The 18592-nt window shown below is 46.7% G+C and overlaps 1 protein-coding gene across 3 annotated transcripts; it reads right to left on the bottom strand.

Annotated features, from left to right (window-relative positions):
* Positions 1-6510: 6510 nt before the first annotated feature.
* FBXL12 (F-box and leucine rich repeat protein 12) lies at positions 6511-18560 on the bottom strand. Of its 3 annotated transcripts, XM_061188795.1 has the most exons (5): positions 18382-18560; positions 17998-18149; positions 12754-12902; positions 12571-12643; positions 6511-7967 (listed from the first exon to the last, which is right to left on the bottom strand). In XM_061188795.1, exons 3-5 carry the CDS (start codon positions 12837-12839, stop codon positions 7146-7148), a joined length of 981 nt encoding a protein of 326 aa, XP_061044778.1. In that variant the 5' UTR covers positions 12840-12902; positions 17998-18149; positions 18382-18560; the 3' UTR covers positions 6511-7145. The 3 variants fall into 3 exon arrangements, with proteins under 3 accessions (XP_061044778.1, XP_061044780.1, XP_061044781.1); XM_061188797.1 differs by lacking the exon at positions 18382-18560 and having other exon boundaries at positions 17998-18339; XM_061188798.1 differs by lacking the exons at positions 12571-12643; positions 18382-18560 and having other exon boundaries at positions 17998-18070.
* Between the last annotated feature and the right edge of the window lie 32 nt (positions 18561-18592).

Raw genomic sequence — 18592 nt, 5'->3', positions numbered from 1 at the left:
CCCACCCTCGGCCCCAAGAAAGACAGAACCCAGGTCTGTCCTTCCTATCTCCTTCTATCTGAGACCTTAGGCATGCCCTCGTACCTTTTAGGACCTGTGACTCATAAACCTTGTTTTTTCAAGTTCCCTGTTGATTGTTGCTGACGTGCTTCTTGGCATTGTCAGTGAAAAAAAAAATTAGTAGTCAATCTAATACAGAAATAGAGAATTTTATTCTAGCCAACCTGAGGATTATAACCTGGGAGACAGTCTTTCAGAAAGCTCTGAGGACTTTTCCACCAGTTACAGGTCAAAGCACAGTTATATACATTTTTTTGAGAAAAAGGTTATACGTCAAAGTGACATGCTGAGAGTTCACAAAGTACAGATCTGCACGTACAAGGCAAATAGTCAGTCATTGTGACCTTTTACAAGATTAATTAAGAAAGGAATGTTATCTCCCAAGGAGTTACCTTGCTGGTACCAGGAGAAAATTGCTCTTTACAATTGGGCAGGTATTCTTTTTTTTTAAACCCCACATTTGTTTATTTATTTATTTTTGGCTGTGTTGGGTCTTCGTTTCTGTGCGAGGGATTTCTCTAATTGTGGCAAGCAGGGGCCACTCTTCATCGCGGTGCGCGGGCCTCTCACTGTCGCGGCCTCTCTTGTTGCGGAGCACAGGCTCCAGATGCGCAGGCTCAGTAGCTGTGGTTCACGGGCCTGGTTGCTCCGCGGCATGTGGGATCTTCCCAGACCAGGGCTCGAACCCGTGTCCCCTGCATTGGCAGGCGGACTCTCAACCACTGCGCCACCACGGAAGTGGGCAGGTATTCTTGTGTCTTCTAAGGAGGTCTGGTTAATGTGTACTGCAGATGCACATTGTACAAAAGGGAGAGGCGGTAGTGGCTCAAATGGGCAGAGAGAGAATCTTATGTTTAAATTTTTTCTTGTCCAGCCTTAAGATAAATTTATTTCATCACAATCATAATAAGAAACCATAAGGGCCAGTCCAGCCACACAGCAGTGACTCAGGTTGGGGAAATATCTGTGGAGGCTCGCTGCATTTAGTCTGGGCCCAGGTGAGTGCTCCAGGCATCCCTAGCTGATAGCATCCTTGTCGATAGGCTGAGATAGACACAAAACAGGTATGGGGACTTCCCTGGTGGCGCAGTGGTTAAGAATCTGCCTGCCAATGCAGGGGACACGGGTTCGATCCCTGGTCCAGGAAGATCCCCCATGCCGCAGAGCAACTAAGCCCTCGAGCCACAACTACTGAGCCCTCGAGCCACAACTACTGAGCCCACGTGCCACAACTACTGAAGCCCACGCGCCTAAAGCCCGTGCTCTGCAACAAGAGAAGCCACCGCAATGAGAAGCCCACGCACCACAACAAAGAGTAGCCCCAGCTCGCCGCAACTAGAGAAAGCCCGCGTGCAGCAATGAAGACCCAACACAGCCAAAAATACATACGTAAATAAATTTATTTTTTAAAAAATCAAAAAAAAATTTTTTTAACAGGTATGTATCTACTTTAGTCTGAGTTAGGGCAGAAACTCCATTCCTCTGGCCCCCTGGGTCCGAGGAGGGGGAATTTCAGCTGAAGCGACAGTCCTGATCCCTCTCTGCACATACACATGCACACACTTTATCTGAATAGTGGGTTTGGAAGAAGGAGCTGAGTTCGAACGGTTCACACCCTTTCTCTCTGCCTTTTGGAGTCTTCTGGGCCCCAGAGAGAGGGCATTTTGATCAGGCTGGGGCCATGCAGTAAGCATCTAGAGGAGCCTTGTGGTTGACCAGCTCTGCCATGCCCAAGTAGGTTTGGCAAATTTAGGGGTGAAATATCAGAAAACCCACCAGGCTGCATAGTGGAGCCACGTGTTTCAGTCCTGCTTTTATAGGCCATGAAGCTGATGTTTTCATTGCTGAGTCCTGTGACTGGTCTCAAACTCAGGAGGGAAATGAAGAGATGCCCGTGATTGTTTTTTGTCCAAAGTCACAATAATAGACTGCCAACTAAAAATTGTCACTTGCCTTCTGGTTCTACAAGAATGAAGTCACTAGCCACTGCAGTGGCTGACCTTCAACACACCCTGAAAGGAGTTCAGGGTGGAGATCAGGAATGAGGCACTCTGTGCTCTGGGAAAAACTGGCAGAACAGGTCTTCCGATAGTTAGATTTTTCAGAAGATTTTATCAGTCTAGTTTCTTCCATCTTCTCATATTTAGAAAAGCACTAAAATTATTAACGGAGACATCTGCTCCTTGCGACTAGCAGCAACCTTCTACCAAATGTGTGCTTGATTGCACGTATCCCCCTTCGTTAAAGTCATATGTATACTGACCTCCTCCCCTACCTCTTGGGAACAGTTCCTCAGAGCTATCTGAGAGGCTGTCTCCTGGGCTATAGTCCTCATTTTGTCCCTAATAAAACTTAACTCACAAGTCTCACATTGTGCATTTTTTTTTCAGTCAACAAGACAAAGCAAGTTTTAGAAGACGATAAGCCGAACTTTTTACAATGATTCCCTGTGGGACCAGGGATTAGAAATAGATTCAATTTCTGTAATGTTAAAATTATTTACAAGCAGGTATTATTTTCAACATCAGGAAAATTTCTTGTTAACCAGAAAGTATATGTTTTTTAAGGCTCTTTTAAAAAAATATTTACTTATTTATTTATTTGGCTGCACCGGGTCTTAGTTGCAGCATGCGGGATCTTTAGTTGTAGCATGTGAGATCTTTAGTTCCCCGACCAGGGATCGAACACGGGCCCCCTGCACTGGGACTGCAGAGTCTTAACCACTGGACCACCAGGGAAGTCCCAAGGCTTATTTTATACTTTACTTTTTTAATTGAAGTATAGTTGATTTACAATGTTGTGTTAATTTCTGCTCAAGAATTATATGTTTAAACGCAAATAACCATCCATAGGTGAATGGATAACAAGTTGTCTCTAGCCGTATGATGGAATACTACTCAGGAACAAATTTTTTTCTTAAGTTTTTTGTTTTTTATTTTTTTGGCCACGCTGCAGGGCATGCGGGATCTTAGTTCCCCCGACCACCAGGGATCAAACCGGGGCCCCCTACAGTGGAAGCACGGAGTCCTAACCACTGGACTGCCAGGGAATTCCTGGGAACAAATTTTTGATCCCTGCAACAGTCTGGATAAATCTCAAAATTATTATGCTGGGTGAAAGAAACAAGACCCCTCCTACACACACAGAGAAAATAACACACTATATGATTCCATTTATATAATATCCTAGGAAAAGCAAAATAATCTATAGCGACAGAAAGATCAGTGGTTGCCTGGGGACAGGATCGGAGGGAGGGTTATGAGGGGCCACAAGGAAACTTTTGGGGGTGATGGAAATGTTTGTTATTTTGATTGTAGTGATGGTTTTACGAGTGTACACATGTCAAAAGTCATCAAATTACTTAAACATGTGGTTTGTTATACATTAATTATGCCTCAATAAACTAAAAAAATTTTTTTGTCTAATGGAGCACAGTTACTGGGCCATCCTTTCACATAATGTTCCATGTCAACAAAGCAAATTCACATAATGGTTAAGATCATGGAATAAGATTACTCAAGTTTTGCTACTTCATTAGCTGTGTGGCTTTGGGCAACTTAACTTCTCTGTGCCTAAGTTTCCTCCTCTGTGCCTTTCTTACTGGGCTGCTGATAGGAGTCTGTACATGAAGGACTGAGCACAGTACCTGACATGCAATAAGCAAGCACTCGATAAATGATACCTTACCTTCATGGGATGGTGTATTTCTAGTTTGTTTTGTTTTTTGGGGTTTTTTTTGGCCATGCTGCGTGGCTTGTGAGATTTTAGTTCTCTGACCAGGGATTGAACCCCGGAGCCTTGGCAGTGAGAGCTTGGATCTTAACCACTGGACAGCCAGGGAATTCCCATGGGAGGGTGTATTAAACATGTTTTTTATTTTCTACATTTTATGATGCTTTGACATCTTAGGTCTTGCAAACCTGGGGAAAGACCGCCCCTCTCAGGGTTAGCTAGTTCCTAGAGATAGCAAACCACATGCCTGGGAGCCCACTTCTCATATGCAAACCAGCCAATCCGATCACCTCCTTTATCTAAACCCTGGGACCCTACACCAATATTCCCCCTGCCCTAAATCATCCCAGGACCATGTAACATGCAACTAGGGACCACCCCTAGAGCCTAGAACCCACTGAAATTATTTACTTATTATTTATTTAAATGCCTTTTAAAACATATTTATTTATTTATATATTTATTTAATTGTTGGCTGCGTTGGGTCTTAGTTGCAGCACGCAGGATCTTCCTTGCAGCATGCGGGATCTTTTGTTGTGGCGCATGGGCTTCTCTCCCTAGTTTCAGCCTGCCGGCTCAGTTGTGATCCCACGGCATGTGGGATCTTAGTTCCCCCACCAGGGATCAAACCCACGTCCCCTGCATTGGAAGGCGGATTCTTAACCACTGGACCACCAGGGAAGTCCCCCACTGAAATTATTTAAACCATCCAATTCTTAGCTTGCTCTGCTGGCCTCCCCTGCCTCTCCCATTCCTTCCAGCAAAAACCATAACAAAGGCTCTGGCCCATGCTTTTCCCTCACTCCTTCTGACCAGTCCTGGTGCCCCCCTCCCGTGTGGCCGTGCATGGCATGGCATGCCCCTCCTCTTGGGAATTGTAGTAATAAGCCCTTCTTTAAAGGACAGTTGTTGGAGGATGGAGAGAATGAAAAGAGACCACCGAAATGAGAAGGCATCTTGAGACCGAAAAACAAGGCAGGCAGCTCCATATAATCAATAGATCCGTTTATTAGAGGGTAACTTGCTCACAGGGTGGGATCAGTTGGACAGTGACCCAGAAGCATTCACAGACTCACTCCACACCCCCAGGGGCCATTTGGACAATTTATAGTTAACCTAGGGTATGGGGGAAGGTGCTTGAAAACAGGATGTGCATTCCTAAGTCAAGATTTATAAATGGGTAACTAGTCTCATGGGTGCCGGGAATACATCAGCAGTGAAAGTTTTCATCATTGTTTGGGGCCTAACAGAGCATAGAGGCCACCTGAACCTAATGATTATGAAACAGTATCTATTAACTACAAAGCCCTTGACGACAGAGAAGTGATTTACTGTACAGTACAGTCCTGCATAGGGTCAGTGGAAGGATAGGAGGAACAGGGCCCAAGATGGTGTCAGTTATGCTAATGGCCATACAACCGCTGTCTCCACGTCTATCATCACCTTACTATACGTGATTGAATCAAGTTCCAGGTACATTCTGTTTTGTTTTATTTTTATTTTAGGGGGGGGATGAATTAGAAAAAAAATAGCTTTATTGCTTTGCCAGGCAAAGGGGGCCACAGCAGGCTAATGTCCTCAAAACTGTGTGTCCCGACCTGGAGTGGGGTTAGTGAGCAGTTTTATAGCAATGGTTCAAAGAGGAGGGCGTGATCATCTCGTGGACATTCTTCTGATTTGTTGGTGGTGAGGTAAGTGGGAGTCAGCATCATTAACCTTCTGGTTCTAACCGGTCTGGGGTCTAAATGCTTGTGGGCACCATACCGTTAACTTCTCCCACCTGGTGGAGGTTTCAGTATCTGCAAAACAGCTTGAAGATACTGTTATGTATATCCCTTGAGGGGGGGGGGTACCAGGACCCTGCCCCAAGGCTGCACTATTGTCCAGGCACATCTTAAAACAGATGACAAGGACTTCCCTGGAGGTCCAGTGGTTGAGACTCCACGCTTCCACTGTAGGGGGCATGGGTTTGATCCCTGGCTGGGGAACTAAGATCTCGCATGCTGTGCGGCGTGGCCAAAAAAAAAAAAAAAAATGTATATACATATACATATGTATAACTGAGTCACGAGTCACTTTGCTGTACGGCAGAAATTAACACAACATTGTAAATCAACTATACTTCAAAAAAAAAAAAAGTAACGCTCATTTCATGGGTGGGCACTTAGGATCACTATCAGTCTGCCACCTGCATCTTTCAAGTGCTTCAGACTCAAAGGGCAGGAAAAGGAGTTGCTACCTTTTGAACCCCTAAAACCAAAGCCACCTGTGAGGCCCTTCCAACCTCTCCCCATCATCTCTCTGACTTCACTTTTGATTGCTCACCCTTTGTTCCCTCGGCCACTTGGACCTTCTTCCCATCCCTGGAAATTGCCAAGCTCACTCCCATCTCAAGTCTTTGCCTTTTCTGTCTTCCCCAGCACGTCCCGGGGCTGGTTCCTCACCTCTCAGCTCTCGGCTCAGAGAGGCCCACCCTGCCCACTCAACCAAACACGTGTGCCTCCATCACGTGGCCCTGGTTTATTGTCTCAGAGTCTCTGAAACTGTTTCATGCATGTGTTCACCTGTTTATCATCCTGCCTTCTTCCTTGTGTGTTTTGTTCACTGCTGTGGTCCCAGTGCCTAGAACCATGCTTGCAAAAGAGCGGAGGTTGAAGACACATTTGTTGAATGAATAAACCAAATGCTTTTTTGAAAAATATGATTATTTTTCTTTAATAGCAAAATAATATATATTGTGGAAAACTTGGAAAATACAGAATACAAAATACTGAAAGGACAACTGAGAACCTTTATTAACATTTCGATCATCAAAGCATGAGTTGTATCTGCCCTTCTCTCCGTGTCTCCTGCGTGCATGTAGGACTATCAATGGTGTGTCGGCGTGTCAGTGGTGTGTCGGCATGTCAATGATGTGTCAGTGTGCTGGTGCACGTGCGTTGACAGCCCTTCTAGGCTTCCTAAGGGGGCCTTGGCCCCTCAGGTCTCCCTAACTCCTAACCCACCCTTCCACATCTGTCTTGTTCCTGCGAATGGCTCTTCATCGAGGACCTTCTCGGACCTCAGGGCTGGTAGTAAAGAGTAAGGCTTTGCAACATAACCGAGAGGTAGCTATGGTCTTCCTCATTTCTGGAGGTGAGGACAGGGCCTCCGAGAGGCTGGCTGATGTCACAGAGGCCACACAGCTGGCAAACCATGATTCCAATGATCTGAAGGAGCCAAGGCTTGGGTTCTCCCTACCTGTGGCCTTCATACCTCTCCAGCCTGATTACCTGCCCATGGTAAGGTGCTGCTCAGAGGGTCTGGGACTCATTAATAAAAGCTGAGAGGGGTCTCAGGGTCGGCTGGCACGGTCACATCCACCAGTCCATGGACTCTTTGGGGCAGGCCCTGACAATGACCATACAGTGGGGTAGCCCCTTAGACAGGATCCTCTCTGCCTCCTGACCCTCCCAGCCCAGCCCCTGCAGCTCAAGGACCCTGAGCTTGGGCATGGTGAGGCAGGAGGAGAGGATTTCATGCGGGGAAGGCATTTCTGGGGTGATGAGCGGCCCCAGCAGGCACAGACTCTCCAGGGCTGGCATGCCCTCCAGGACCGACAGGCCAGGGGCCGAGAGGCCCCTCACGGTCAGCCGGATCTTCCGCACATCTCGGAGGTGGCGGCTGACGGCCAGGAGGGTGCTGTCGGCCGAGAGGGTGCAGCCCAGCACCTCCAGCCTCTGCAGGTAACTCAGCTCCTGCAGGCCCATATCCAGCCCGGTCTCGGTCACCCGGTAGGTGCCGCCCAGCACCAGCGAGCGCAGCGCGCGGAAGCGCGTCAGGCCCTGCAGGTGCTCGTCGCGGAAGGCGGGGACGCGGTCCAGCACGATGCACTCGAGCAGGGGCAGCACGGTGGGGTCCTGCTCTTTGAGGAGCCAGGCCATGGAGATCTCACAGCTGTGCAGCTCCAGGGTCCTCAGGGTGCAGGGGAGGCTGGTGATGGGCACCATGCTCAGGTTGGCCACGTGCAGGCAGAGGCGCTTGAGGTTGGGGCACTTCTGGCCCAGGGCCCTCATCAGGGCGGGGGACAGCTGGGGAGCCTGGGAGCCCGAGAACAGGTAGCCGCCCATCCGCAGGGAATGGAGCCGGGATGCCATGTACCGGCGAAGGAGGTGCCACATGACTTTAGGCCGCATCTGTAAGAACCAGAAACGGGGTGCGGGGGGGGCTGTGACTGCGGCAGAGATGTGGGGCATCTTCCAAGGCCCCCACCTGCCTGGAGACAGGCAGGCCCCAGCTGGGGCTCTGATGTTCCCTGGGAATTCTGTCCTTCCCTCACCAGCCTCACACACCCAGATACCTCCCCAGGAGCAACAGGATGATTTAATCTGTTTTGACCTCTAGGTTGGAACAAAAGCAATGGCGATAAGAGACCACAACAGATCTGTCTCTAGCAAGAGAGTGGACTCTCATTATCTTCTGCAGTAAGCAAGAAAGTGAATCCACCTGGCAATATTTTTATCCCTTTCTTAATGACTACCTCCTCATAGAAATAAGCCATACAAAATAAAACGGAAAAAGGCTAAAACTGCCCAGGGTAAATTAGATCTAGGTTAAAAGAAAAAAATAAAAATCACAGCTTGGTAATAGTGAAAGCTGCAAAAATTAACCCTGGGAACTTAGACTTAGTAGAAAACAAACAAACAAACAAACAAACTATAACTAACTGGTACCCTGTGCATTTCATTATATGTACATTTTAGCTTAAAAAAAAAAAGGACAGAAAAAAGAAATTGTAGGGACTTCTCCGGTGGCGCAGTGGTTAAGAATCCGCCTGCCGATGCAGGGGACAATGGTTCGAGCCCTGGTCCGGGAAGATCCCACATGCCGCAGAGCAACTAAGCCTGTGCGCCACAACTACTGAGTCTACACTCTAGAGCCCGCAAGCCACACTGAGCCTGCGTGCCACAACTACTGAAGCCCGCGTGCCTAGAGCCCGTGCTCTGCAACAAGAGAAGCCACCGCAATGAGAAGCCCACGCACCGCAACGAAGAGTAGCCCCCGCTCTCCACAACTACAACGAAGACCCAACACAACCAAAATTAATTAATTAATTAATTAATTAAATTAAAAAGAAATTGCATACCATAAAATCTGTTGACGACTTTTTTTTTGTAAATATGACTTTTTTATTAGCAAAATCCATGACCAGGCAAGAGGATATTTTGCTACCTCTCAGTTACACCTTTTCCATTGGGTTCTTGGTATCCCTAATCCTTTTATTCCTAAATTCTTTTTTAAATTTTTTATTGAAATATAGTTGATTTACTATCTTGTGTTAGTTTCAGTGTACAGCAAAGTGATTCAGATTCAGAATATATATATATATTCTTTTTTTACACTGTCTTCCATTTTAGGTTATTACAAGATATTTAGTATAGTTCCCTGTGCTATACAGTAGGTCCTTGTTGGTTATCTATTTTATATACAGTAGTGTGTATATTTTAATCCCAAACTCCTAATTTATCCCTTCCCCCTGTTGACTACTCTTGACAGAGGAATCAAATCTTCCTGATAAAATCTGGACCTGCAAGTTTGGGCCGAGGGAAAGGGACTCACTAGAAATATTGCCCACTAAAAGGTAACTCACAGAAGTAGAAGCGACCGTTGGCAAAATTTTAAATGGCCACGAAGCCAGAGGTTGAATCCCTTTTACTTGTAGAAGGACAAAATGAGAAAATCCTTTAAGTTTCATAATATCAAACACTGGCCAGGATGTGGAGAAGCAGTTCTCAGGTCCTGCTGGTGGGACTTGGTGTGGCTACTTTGGAAGGCGATCTGGTGGTTTTTACTGAAATGTAAAATGTGGACACCCGCTGGCACCTGTTTTGTTTTTAAGAATATGGGAGCAGGAATTCCCTGGCGGTCCAGTGGTTAGGACTCCGTACTTTCACTGCCGAGGGCCCGGGTTTGATCCCTGGTCAGGGAACTAAGATCCCACAAAAAAAAAAAAGGGCGGTGGTGGGGGTAGCATCTGCTGCTTCTTTGGGAAACAACAAGGTGACCTGGGTGACAGAAGTAGGGAGAGACCTTACTTTCCAATTTTTATTATTTTGTACCTTTTGAATCCTGTGTATATGTTTTTTGCGCCGCCCCCCGTATTATTTTTTAAAACTAATTCTTCAGTTTGTTTAAATGCACATACTGCCTGACCTAGTAAGACCTCTTTTGTGGAATTTACCCTACAGAAACATTGGTTTCTGACATCGTGGTTTTAACAGCAAAAACCAAATGTCCACTGACAAGATAACAGCCATGTAGGTAGTAGCTAAGAACAAAGTAGATCCAGAGATATGAACCCTGGTAACTCCTCAAAACATGCAGGAAAGAGTGGCAAAATGATACTTTAAAGGTTAAAGAAAAAAGAAACAATACTATATATTTTATAGGGGTACAATTATTCCAACCATAATGGCTAACTTGTATTGAGTACCTACTGTTTGCCAGGTGCAGTGCTGAGCATTGAACTAGAAAGCTCACACAGTACCTGGTTGTGTAGCAGGTACCTCTGGAAAAATGCAGTGGCCAGAATCTTGTTGCAAGAGTACAGCTATGATTCAACACAGCCTGACTCCAAAAGCCAATCTTGCTCTTGTAACCACTGCACTTTCCTTCCCTTATACAGGCCCAAGGGTATAAATGCATAGAAGATGGGAGAGAAGGAAATATTCCACACCTATAATAGTGGTTACTCTGGGGAAGGGTTGAAGATACCAGGGGATGACTGTCAAAGGCTCTTAGCTTCATCTGTGGCAATATTTCAATGGTTTTTTGTTTTAATTTAGATATAACTGACATATTAGTTTCAGGTGTACACACAATGGTTCGATATTTGTATAGCTTGTGAAATGATCACCACAATAAGTCTAGTTAACATCCATCACCATACATAGTTATACTACTTCAACATTTTTACAAGAATTATTCATGACTTGTGTGATTTTTAAAAATTAAACCTCAAAAAGAGAAACGCAAAACAAATGTTCTAGTTAATCTCTATTACATATGCTAAAGTATTTAGGGATGAAGTGGACTCTTGTCTGCAACTTATTTTGAAGTGTATTTAAAAAATAAAATGGATTGATGGATGGAAAGAGGGATGGATGGATGGGTCAACAGGTGATAAAACAAATGTAGTTAAATACTAATAGTGGGTAACTTCGTGTTCTCTGTACTATTCTTTCAACTTTTATATATGTTTGAAATTTCTCATAATAAAATGGCAGAAAAAATAACTAAGAACTACATTATTATGTAATGTATTAGTTTTTTAGTACAGAAAAAAATAACCATTTTTAAAGGTGATTTCAATAAAAATAATTTCTGTACAAGGCCACAATTCTTTATCCAAAACTCCTGGAGACAGATGGGTTTCAGAATTCAGAATTCAGAATTAATGTGGTACAAATACCATATATAATACCATCAGAAGGGTCAAGGGCAGCACCTTGTTATCAGATTAATATTTTTCAGTATAACATGACTTTTATTCCAAGTGAGATAAGGAAAAGGACATTAATAGCCTCACACTAGTTCACATCAGGTGTTGCCACCAAATGAATTTGTGCCAAGCTTACAAAAAACCTTTTCACTTTTCTGGCTTTCTGATTTTGGAATTGCAGATGAAGAATTGAAAGTGAGAAAATATAAAGGATCCTACCTCTCAGAAATTGTACTTCTAGGTTTCAGAGTATCTGGTACCTGGATGCAAGAAGACAGATGCAAGGACATTCTTGTGGAACAAGAACCAGCAGCATTAGTAACACCTTGAAAGTTGTTAGAAATTTGGAATCTGGGGCCCCCACACCAGGCCACTGAATCAGAATTTGCATTTTAACAAGATCCCCATAGGTGATTCATATGCACAGTAAAGTCTGAGACACTGCCTTATAAAGCTGTTCACAACAGTAGAAAGTTGGAAATAACCTAACCATCTGTCAACAGGAAAATAGATAAACAAATTGTGGTATATTCATTTAACAGCAGTTAAAAGGAATGAATTAGATTTACAAGTGCTGATTAGAATAAATCTCAAAAGTGATGTGTGAATAAAGCTGGTTATATAAGTAAAATAGCATTTAACTATCTAAAGAGTAGAGCAGCATTATCTAAATTTTAGAAATACGTTAACAATACTGTGTATTGCTTACGGGCACACACATAAGTAAATAAAAACGCGAAGGGATACAAATCCACTTCATGATAGTGGTTACCTCTGAGGAGGGTTTAAAAAGTGCAAGAAGTGTACCTATAAATGTTGTATGCATATGTGTATATATAAACATTTGTATGTGTTTCACAAGACCAGCAGTAAATAAGGCCAAAGGTTAAAAAAGGTTTTATCTAGGTGGTGAGTACATAGTTTCAGATATTATCCTCTGTACATTTCTACATATATTTGAAATAGTTCATAATAAAAAGAAAAAAATAAAATGCAAATGGGAGAAAGTGGAAATGGTTTGGCTGCACCACTCAGGAGATTAATTCTGGAGATAAGCTGACTATGGAAAATGATTTCTCCATGAAAACTCATCAATAAGCCCTTTCCCTGCACGACTTTGGTAACACCCATTCTGGAGGTGGGGAAACTGAGGCCTGGAAGGCACAGTGGAGCAAAATAATTGACGCGGCCGGGATGCACCCGGGACAGCCTCGCTCGAAACACAGGGTTGGAGGCGTGGTCCTCGAGGTCGGGCCAACCCGACCTTGGCCCAGACCTGCCCGGCCAGCCCCGCATACCGTGTAGAGCGTCAGGTCGACATGTCGCCACAGCCACCGGTCGTCCACCAGCCTCTTCCAGCGGTGACAGACCCTGGGGAAGGGGACCCGCCGTTAGAACGTCCCGGCCCCGCGGGAACCAGATGTCCATCTCCTGGTGCACCCCCCCGCCCGGCCCTTCCCTCGCCTGGGGCGGGGCCGCACCTGGAGATGCGGATCCTGTCCCGAACCGGGAGGTAAGAGAAGATCTCCAACAGGACAGAGTCCGGCAAGTCCGCAAACGTCGCCATGATCCCGCCGACACGCACTTCCGCTTCCGGCGAAAGGGACTCCGTGACTCGCCTTGGAAGCCCCTAAGAGACGGCGGGAAGTGAGGGTGCCGGCAGGGAGGTGGTCGTGGCTCCCGGTAGCCGGCAGAGTTCTGGCTTTCTCCTTGCGGGGACGTGGTTGGTCCCGGGAGCCAGACCAGCACGGGATCCGAACGCGGCACCGAGGGTGGGGGTAAGGACTAGGACTAAGCCCGGAAGGCGTGGCTAGGGCGATGACGAGCCCGGGGGCGGGGTTAAGGGCGGGAACGAGACTCGGGGGACGTGCCTGGGGACTAGGACCAAGCCCGGAAGGCGTGGCTAGAGCGGTGACGAGGCCCGGCGGCGGGGTTAAGGTGGGAACGAGACTGGGGGGTGGGGGGCTTGGACCGAACCGGGAAAGCGTGGCTGCGGCGGTCACGAGCCCTAAAGGGCGGGATTGAGGGCGGAACCAAGAGCGGAGGACAAGGCGGAGAGTTCGAGAATAAATTTGTAGAAGTGAAATAGCTTGTTAAAAGACGTGTTGAATTTTTCGCTTTTATTGATGGCGCCAAATTGTTCTCCACAGAGCCTGAATTGACACTCCCTCCAGATATATATCACTCTTTTTTTTTTTTTTTTTTTTTTTTTTTTTTTTTTTTTTATTTTTTTTTTATTTTTTTAAAATTTTTATTTATTTATTTATGGCTGTGTTGGGTCTTCGTTTCTGTGCGAGGGCTTTCTCTAGTTGCGGCAAGTGGGGGCCACTCTTCATCGCGGTGCGCGGGCCTCTCATTATCGTGGCCTCTCTTGTTGCGGAGCACAGGCTCCAGACACGCAGGCTCAGTAATTGTGGCTCACGGGCCTAGTTGCTCCGCGGCATGCGGGATCTTCCCAGACCAGGGCTCGAACCCGTGTCCCCTGCATTGGCAGGCAGATTCTCAACCACTGTGCCACCAGGGAAGCCCCTATCACTCTTTTTTTTTCTAAATATATCACTCACTTTTAAAGTTGCAATTCATAAGGGCAGTGAAATTTATTCAAACATTCCCGTATTGATGAGTATTCACGTTGCTTCCAGTTCTATCACCGCAATATCGGCGCTAAACATTCTCTTTATATATGTATGTACATGCATATATGTGTGTATATATATATATATATATACACACACACACATACACAATATATACCTCCCATGTTTTTATTTCTATAGGATAAATAACCAGGAGTTGGGTTGATGGGTCAAAGGACATGTTAAGTTTAATTCTGAATAGGTTTTGCCAAATCACACTCCCAAGAGCCTATAATGGCAATACATGGTTTTGGGTTGTTGGGTTTTTTTTTGGTTTTTTGTTTTGTTTTGTTTTGTTTTTGCCGCGCTGTGCGGCTTGCAGGATCTTAGTTCCTCGACCAGAGATTGAACCCGGTCAGGGCAGTGAAAGCACCGAGTCCTAACCACTGGACCGCCAGGAAATTCCCTGGCAATACATGTTTTTAATACACACACAGAGAAGAAATTGGAGACGCTGAAAACTGTTTTAAAAGGAAACGCAAACTGGGGCTTCCCTGGCGGTCCAGTGGTTAAGACTCTGTGCTTCCACTGCAGGGGGTGCAGGTTCGCTCCCTGGTGGGGAAATTAAGATCCCGCATGACGGGCAGCCCGGCCCCCCCCCCCCAAAAAAAGCAAACTCATTAAGATGTATATGTTAAATGTGTGCAATTTTGTATATCAACTATATCTGAATAAAGCTTAAAAATCTGTATGCTTTCACTTATCCATAAATAAATAAAAAGTAAAACACTGTGGTATTCACCTATCAGATTAAGATGAGGAAGCCAGAAAATACCCACACTAGCCTTGGTGTGAGGAAATAGACCTTCTCAACCACTGCAGATGGGGCAGAATTGATGCAAAATCTTTGAAGACAGTTTGGCAATATCAGATTGCAGCCCCTGTAGGGCCCAATAATCCCACTTCTAGGATCTCAAATTGTCAGAAAGAATGAGGTAGGTCTTTCTGTGCTGTTTGGAACAATCGCTAGGATATTGTTTGCTTTTAAAAGCAAAAGGTGTAGAGAACAGTGTATATAGTTTGATCTCATTGGATATATATATATATTTATTGTGTTTCATTTTATACATAAAGGCCTGTATGAAAACTATGTCATTCATTTCTGCCCTTTGACACAACTTAAAATATTGTATGTTACTTGAAAATACAAAGTCCCTATCTCTATTGAAATGCATTATTAACATCTGAGAGGTTTCATCATTTTCTTGGGAGGCTCTGTATCACATGTTTGAAGACACAGAGATGAAATGAAAACTTTTAGCTGTAGTTGTCCGTGAGGAGGGCCTGGGGTCTGGAGGGTGAGGAAACTTTATGCTGCCGTATATAATATTTTTGTGCTGCTTGAATTTTTACCATGTGCAAGAAAGTTCCAAATGTTTGTTAATAAATCCAACCCCTTTGATATTTTTCCTCAAACAAGAGCACAGAAAAAATGCTTCATGCTCTGGCAACCATTTTACGACTGTGGAAGGAAAGACCAAAAGAATCACACAGAGGTCAAGTCGCTTGCCAGGGCCACAAGCCCAGATTTTTCTGATGCCAGAGTGTGGGCCTCTATCACAGTGCTCTCCGATTCCCACTGGAAAGCCCATGCCAGCCTGCAGGGGCAATGACTCCTCTGCTCCCAGTGCCTTGGGCTTCCCCTTCACAGCACCTGTCACACTGTATTGCAAGGACCTCTTCACTTGTCCTTCTTCTTTACTTGTCTTCCTCCTGTATCAGACTGAATTCTGGGGTGGCAGGTTGGCCTTGGACACTGCTGCATCTCCAAGGCCTGCTGACAGGCTGAGATGTTGGGGAGAAGGGACCTCCTGAGCAACTCTCTCCACCTCTAAGATTATTTCCCCTCTGGTGAACCTTTAAATTCAGCAGAACGCAGGTGTCCCTGACCCCAGCTCAGTTACAGGGGTTTCCTAAGGACCATCTCCTCCCCATCAAGCATACAGGAGTGGAGGGATGGGAATCCCCAAGTATAAGCTCCTTCCTCTGGGTCAGAAACTTAGGCGACAAGGGGCAGAGGGGCCCTGCCCAGAGTTCTGACCTAGAACTCTCCCTCCTGGGAAGCATCTACCTCCTCACAAGAGCAGCTCTGACAGCAGGTCCTTCCGCTGCCTAGACGGGAGGATGGGGCTGTCCTGGCCCCTCAATGGGCAGGCACTGAGTCCCTTCATGGGAAGCTCCGAATGATATTTACCAGGATGTGGAGAGAGGTCTCTAAGGTGAGGTGTCCTGTCTCCTGAGGCCTTTCCCCCTCCCACCTGGCTCTGGAGGAGGCAGTCCATGCAGCAGTGGCAGCCTAGTCCTGGGACTTCCCATTGCCCATCCCCTCCACTTCCTCAGGAAGCCTTAGCCCAGTTGGGGCTGGCAGCCCCCCACTACTGCCCATGGAGCCCAAGCCCCCAACAATCCCAGACTTTATATTCTTCCCCTTTCAGCAGCACTCCTCACCCCTTTCCAATCTCCCCCAGCCCATAACTCAGCGTCACCATCCTGTGCCTTAGCTCCCCTTTTTTATTTTTTTAATTTTTAAAAAAAATTGGGGTTTTTTTTTTTGGCTGCGCCACACAGCTTCTGGGATCTTAGTTCCCTGGGCAGGGATTGAACCCGGGCCCTCGGCAGTGAGAGTGCTGAGTCCTAACCACTGGACTGCCAGCGAATTCCCTAGCTACCTTTGAATCAAACATTGAAAAAATAGAACTTCTTGTTTTAAAAAAATAACATTTACTTTTTCTTCTGATTACAAAAGTAACATATGTTCATTGTAGGTAATCTGGGAAAACACCAAAAGCACCAAAAAGAGGAACATGAGACACAGCAATTCCACCGTCTAGTGGTAAACACCATCAACATCTGGTGTGTCCTAGTATTTCTATGTGAATGCAAAGATGTGCTCCTTCTAAACTTCCTCGGGCACATTAGTCCCCTCAAGCTCACCCCTGACCTTCCCATCTCCCCCTCTTGCCCCATCTGTTCTTCTGCAAGAGGACTGTCAGGGGCTGGTCCAAGACCGATTCTTACTACAATCCTAGGGTGGGGATTGCTCTCCCCTTTCATAGATGAGGAAGATGAGAATCAGAGAGGGGAAGAGTTGAGACCACACAGCTTAATATCAAGGCGTTTTTACTCATCTGTCTGGATCCAAAGCCTGTGTCTCCAATCTGAATAAGCTTTCCATTCAGATTCCCTGCCTTCTCAAGCCCACTCAGAGGGATTCTGCAGGGGTTGGAGAAATAACGGATCAAAGTCCTGAGGCAGGAAGGCCCCTGAGTCTAGTGTTTGAGGTGGGACTTCTTGGGCCAGTTCCCTAAGGCAGGACAGCCCCAACAGGGTCACAGAGCATCCTCCCTTTCCCCAGGAAAGCATCTCATGTCTTCCACCTAATCTCATATCCTAGTTTGAGAAGGTGGATTGGGTGAATCAGAAATGGTGGCCCCGCGTCTCCCCTGGTGGTACAGTGGTTGAGAATCCGCCTGCCAATGCAGGGGAAACGGGTTCGAGCCCTGGTCCGGGAAGATCCCACATGCCGCGGAGGAGCTAAGCCTGTGTACCACAACTAGTGAGCCTGCGCTCTAGAGCCCGCGAGCCACAACTACTGAGCCCACGTGCCACAGCTACTGAAGCCTGCGCACCTAGAGCCCCCCGTGCTCCGCAACAAGAGCAGCCACGGCAATGAGAAGCCCACTCACTGCAACAATAGAAGCCACCACAATCAGAAGCCCACGCACCGCAATGAAGAGTGGTCCCTGCTCGGGGCAACTAGAGAAAGCCCACGGGCAGCAACGAAGACCCAACGCAGCCAAAAATAAATAAATAAAAATCAAAAAAAAAAAAAAAGAAGAAGAAGTGGTGGCCCCTTTTCAGAGTGAATCCTTTTAGGCTCACCAAACTAGGAGAATCTCATCTGCTGAGAGGGAACAGTTCAAGAGTCAGTTCCATTGGCAGGTTGGACTTAGGGAGGGGTGTTCTCTGTCCCACCAGCTCTGGGGAACCAGACCAGTTCAGGGGCTGCTTGGCGCTGAAAGGCAACGCTGGGAACTGGTACACAGTGCCCCCTGTAGGGCGGGAGCGACCTTCCTTGAAGATACAGACCTGGCAGATTTTGCAGTTGTGCAGTTTCCAGCTTCCTCGTCAGTGTTGCAGGTAGACGTGCAACGTGAACTCCATTCTAGTAAGTGCTGGTATCCAGGCCAGGATCAGGAGGCTCCTTCACTTATTGACTGTAGTCTGCACCCAAGATGTCCCTGGGGGCAGGCGAGATAAGCAGAGGGGAGGGGTGAGCAAAACGCTTCCGAGGCCCAGCCCTGAATGAAGGCAGGGGGGCGGACGGGATGCCCGCAGGACTTGACCCAGGCTCCCCAAAGCCCTAAAGCTGCAGTTAGAGGCTCCGTCAGGCTCAGGAACGAGAGGTCATCCCCGCCCCCCGAGATGCCACACCAGACGGCGTCTCGGCACAGCGAGAAGCCTTCAACTAACTGCATCCAAACGGCTGGGCGCCGGTCCATGACCTCTGACTCTCCACGCCCCTCCCCCGCCGGGACCCTCATTCGGCTCCACGCTCCGTCCACATGTGTCCCTCTACTCAGGCTCGGGACCCCAAAGCTGCTCCTAGGAACCGCAAGCCCACATCCTGCCCGGGGCTGCGAATTCCGCGGGGCGTTGACAGGCACTGGGAGGAGCGGAGGGA

The sequence above is a fragment of the Eubalaena glacialis genome, chromosome 4 (genome assembly GCF_028564815.1).
Source record: "Eubalaena glacialis isolate mEubGla1 chromosome 4, mEubGla1.1.hap2.+ XY, whole genome shotgun sequence".
Classification (NCBI taxonomy): Eukaryota; Metazoa; Chordata; class Mammalia; order Artiodactyla; family Balaenidae; genus Eubalaena; species Eubalaena glacialis.
This window is presented reverse-complemented; position numbering and strand designations above follow the sequence as displayed.

Excerpts from the sequence above, each read along its gene's own strand:
- FBXL12 (XM_061188795.1), bottom strand. The coding sequence starts at position 12,839 with ATGGCGACGTTTGCGGACTTGCCGGACTCTGTCCTGTTGGAGATCTTC. Across the intron at positions 12,644-12,753 it reads GACAGGATCCGCATCTCCAG|GGTCTGTCACCGCTGGAAGA; the intron begins GTGCGGCCCCGC and ends CCCCTTCCCCAG. Across the intron at positions 7,968-12,570 it reads TCGACCTGACGCTCTACACG|ATGCGGCCTAAAGTCATGTG; the intron begins GTATGCGGGGCT and ends TGGTTCTTACAG.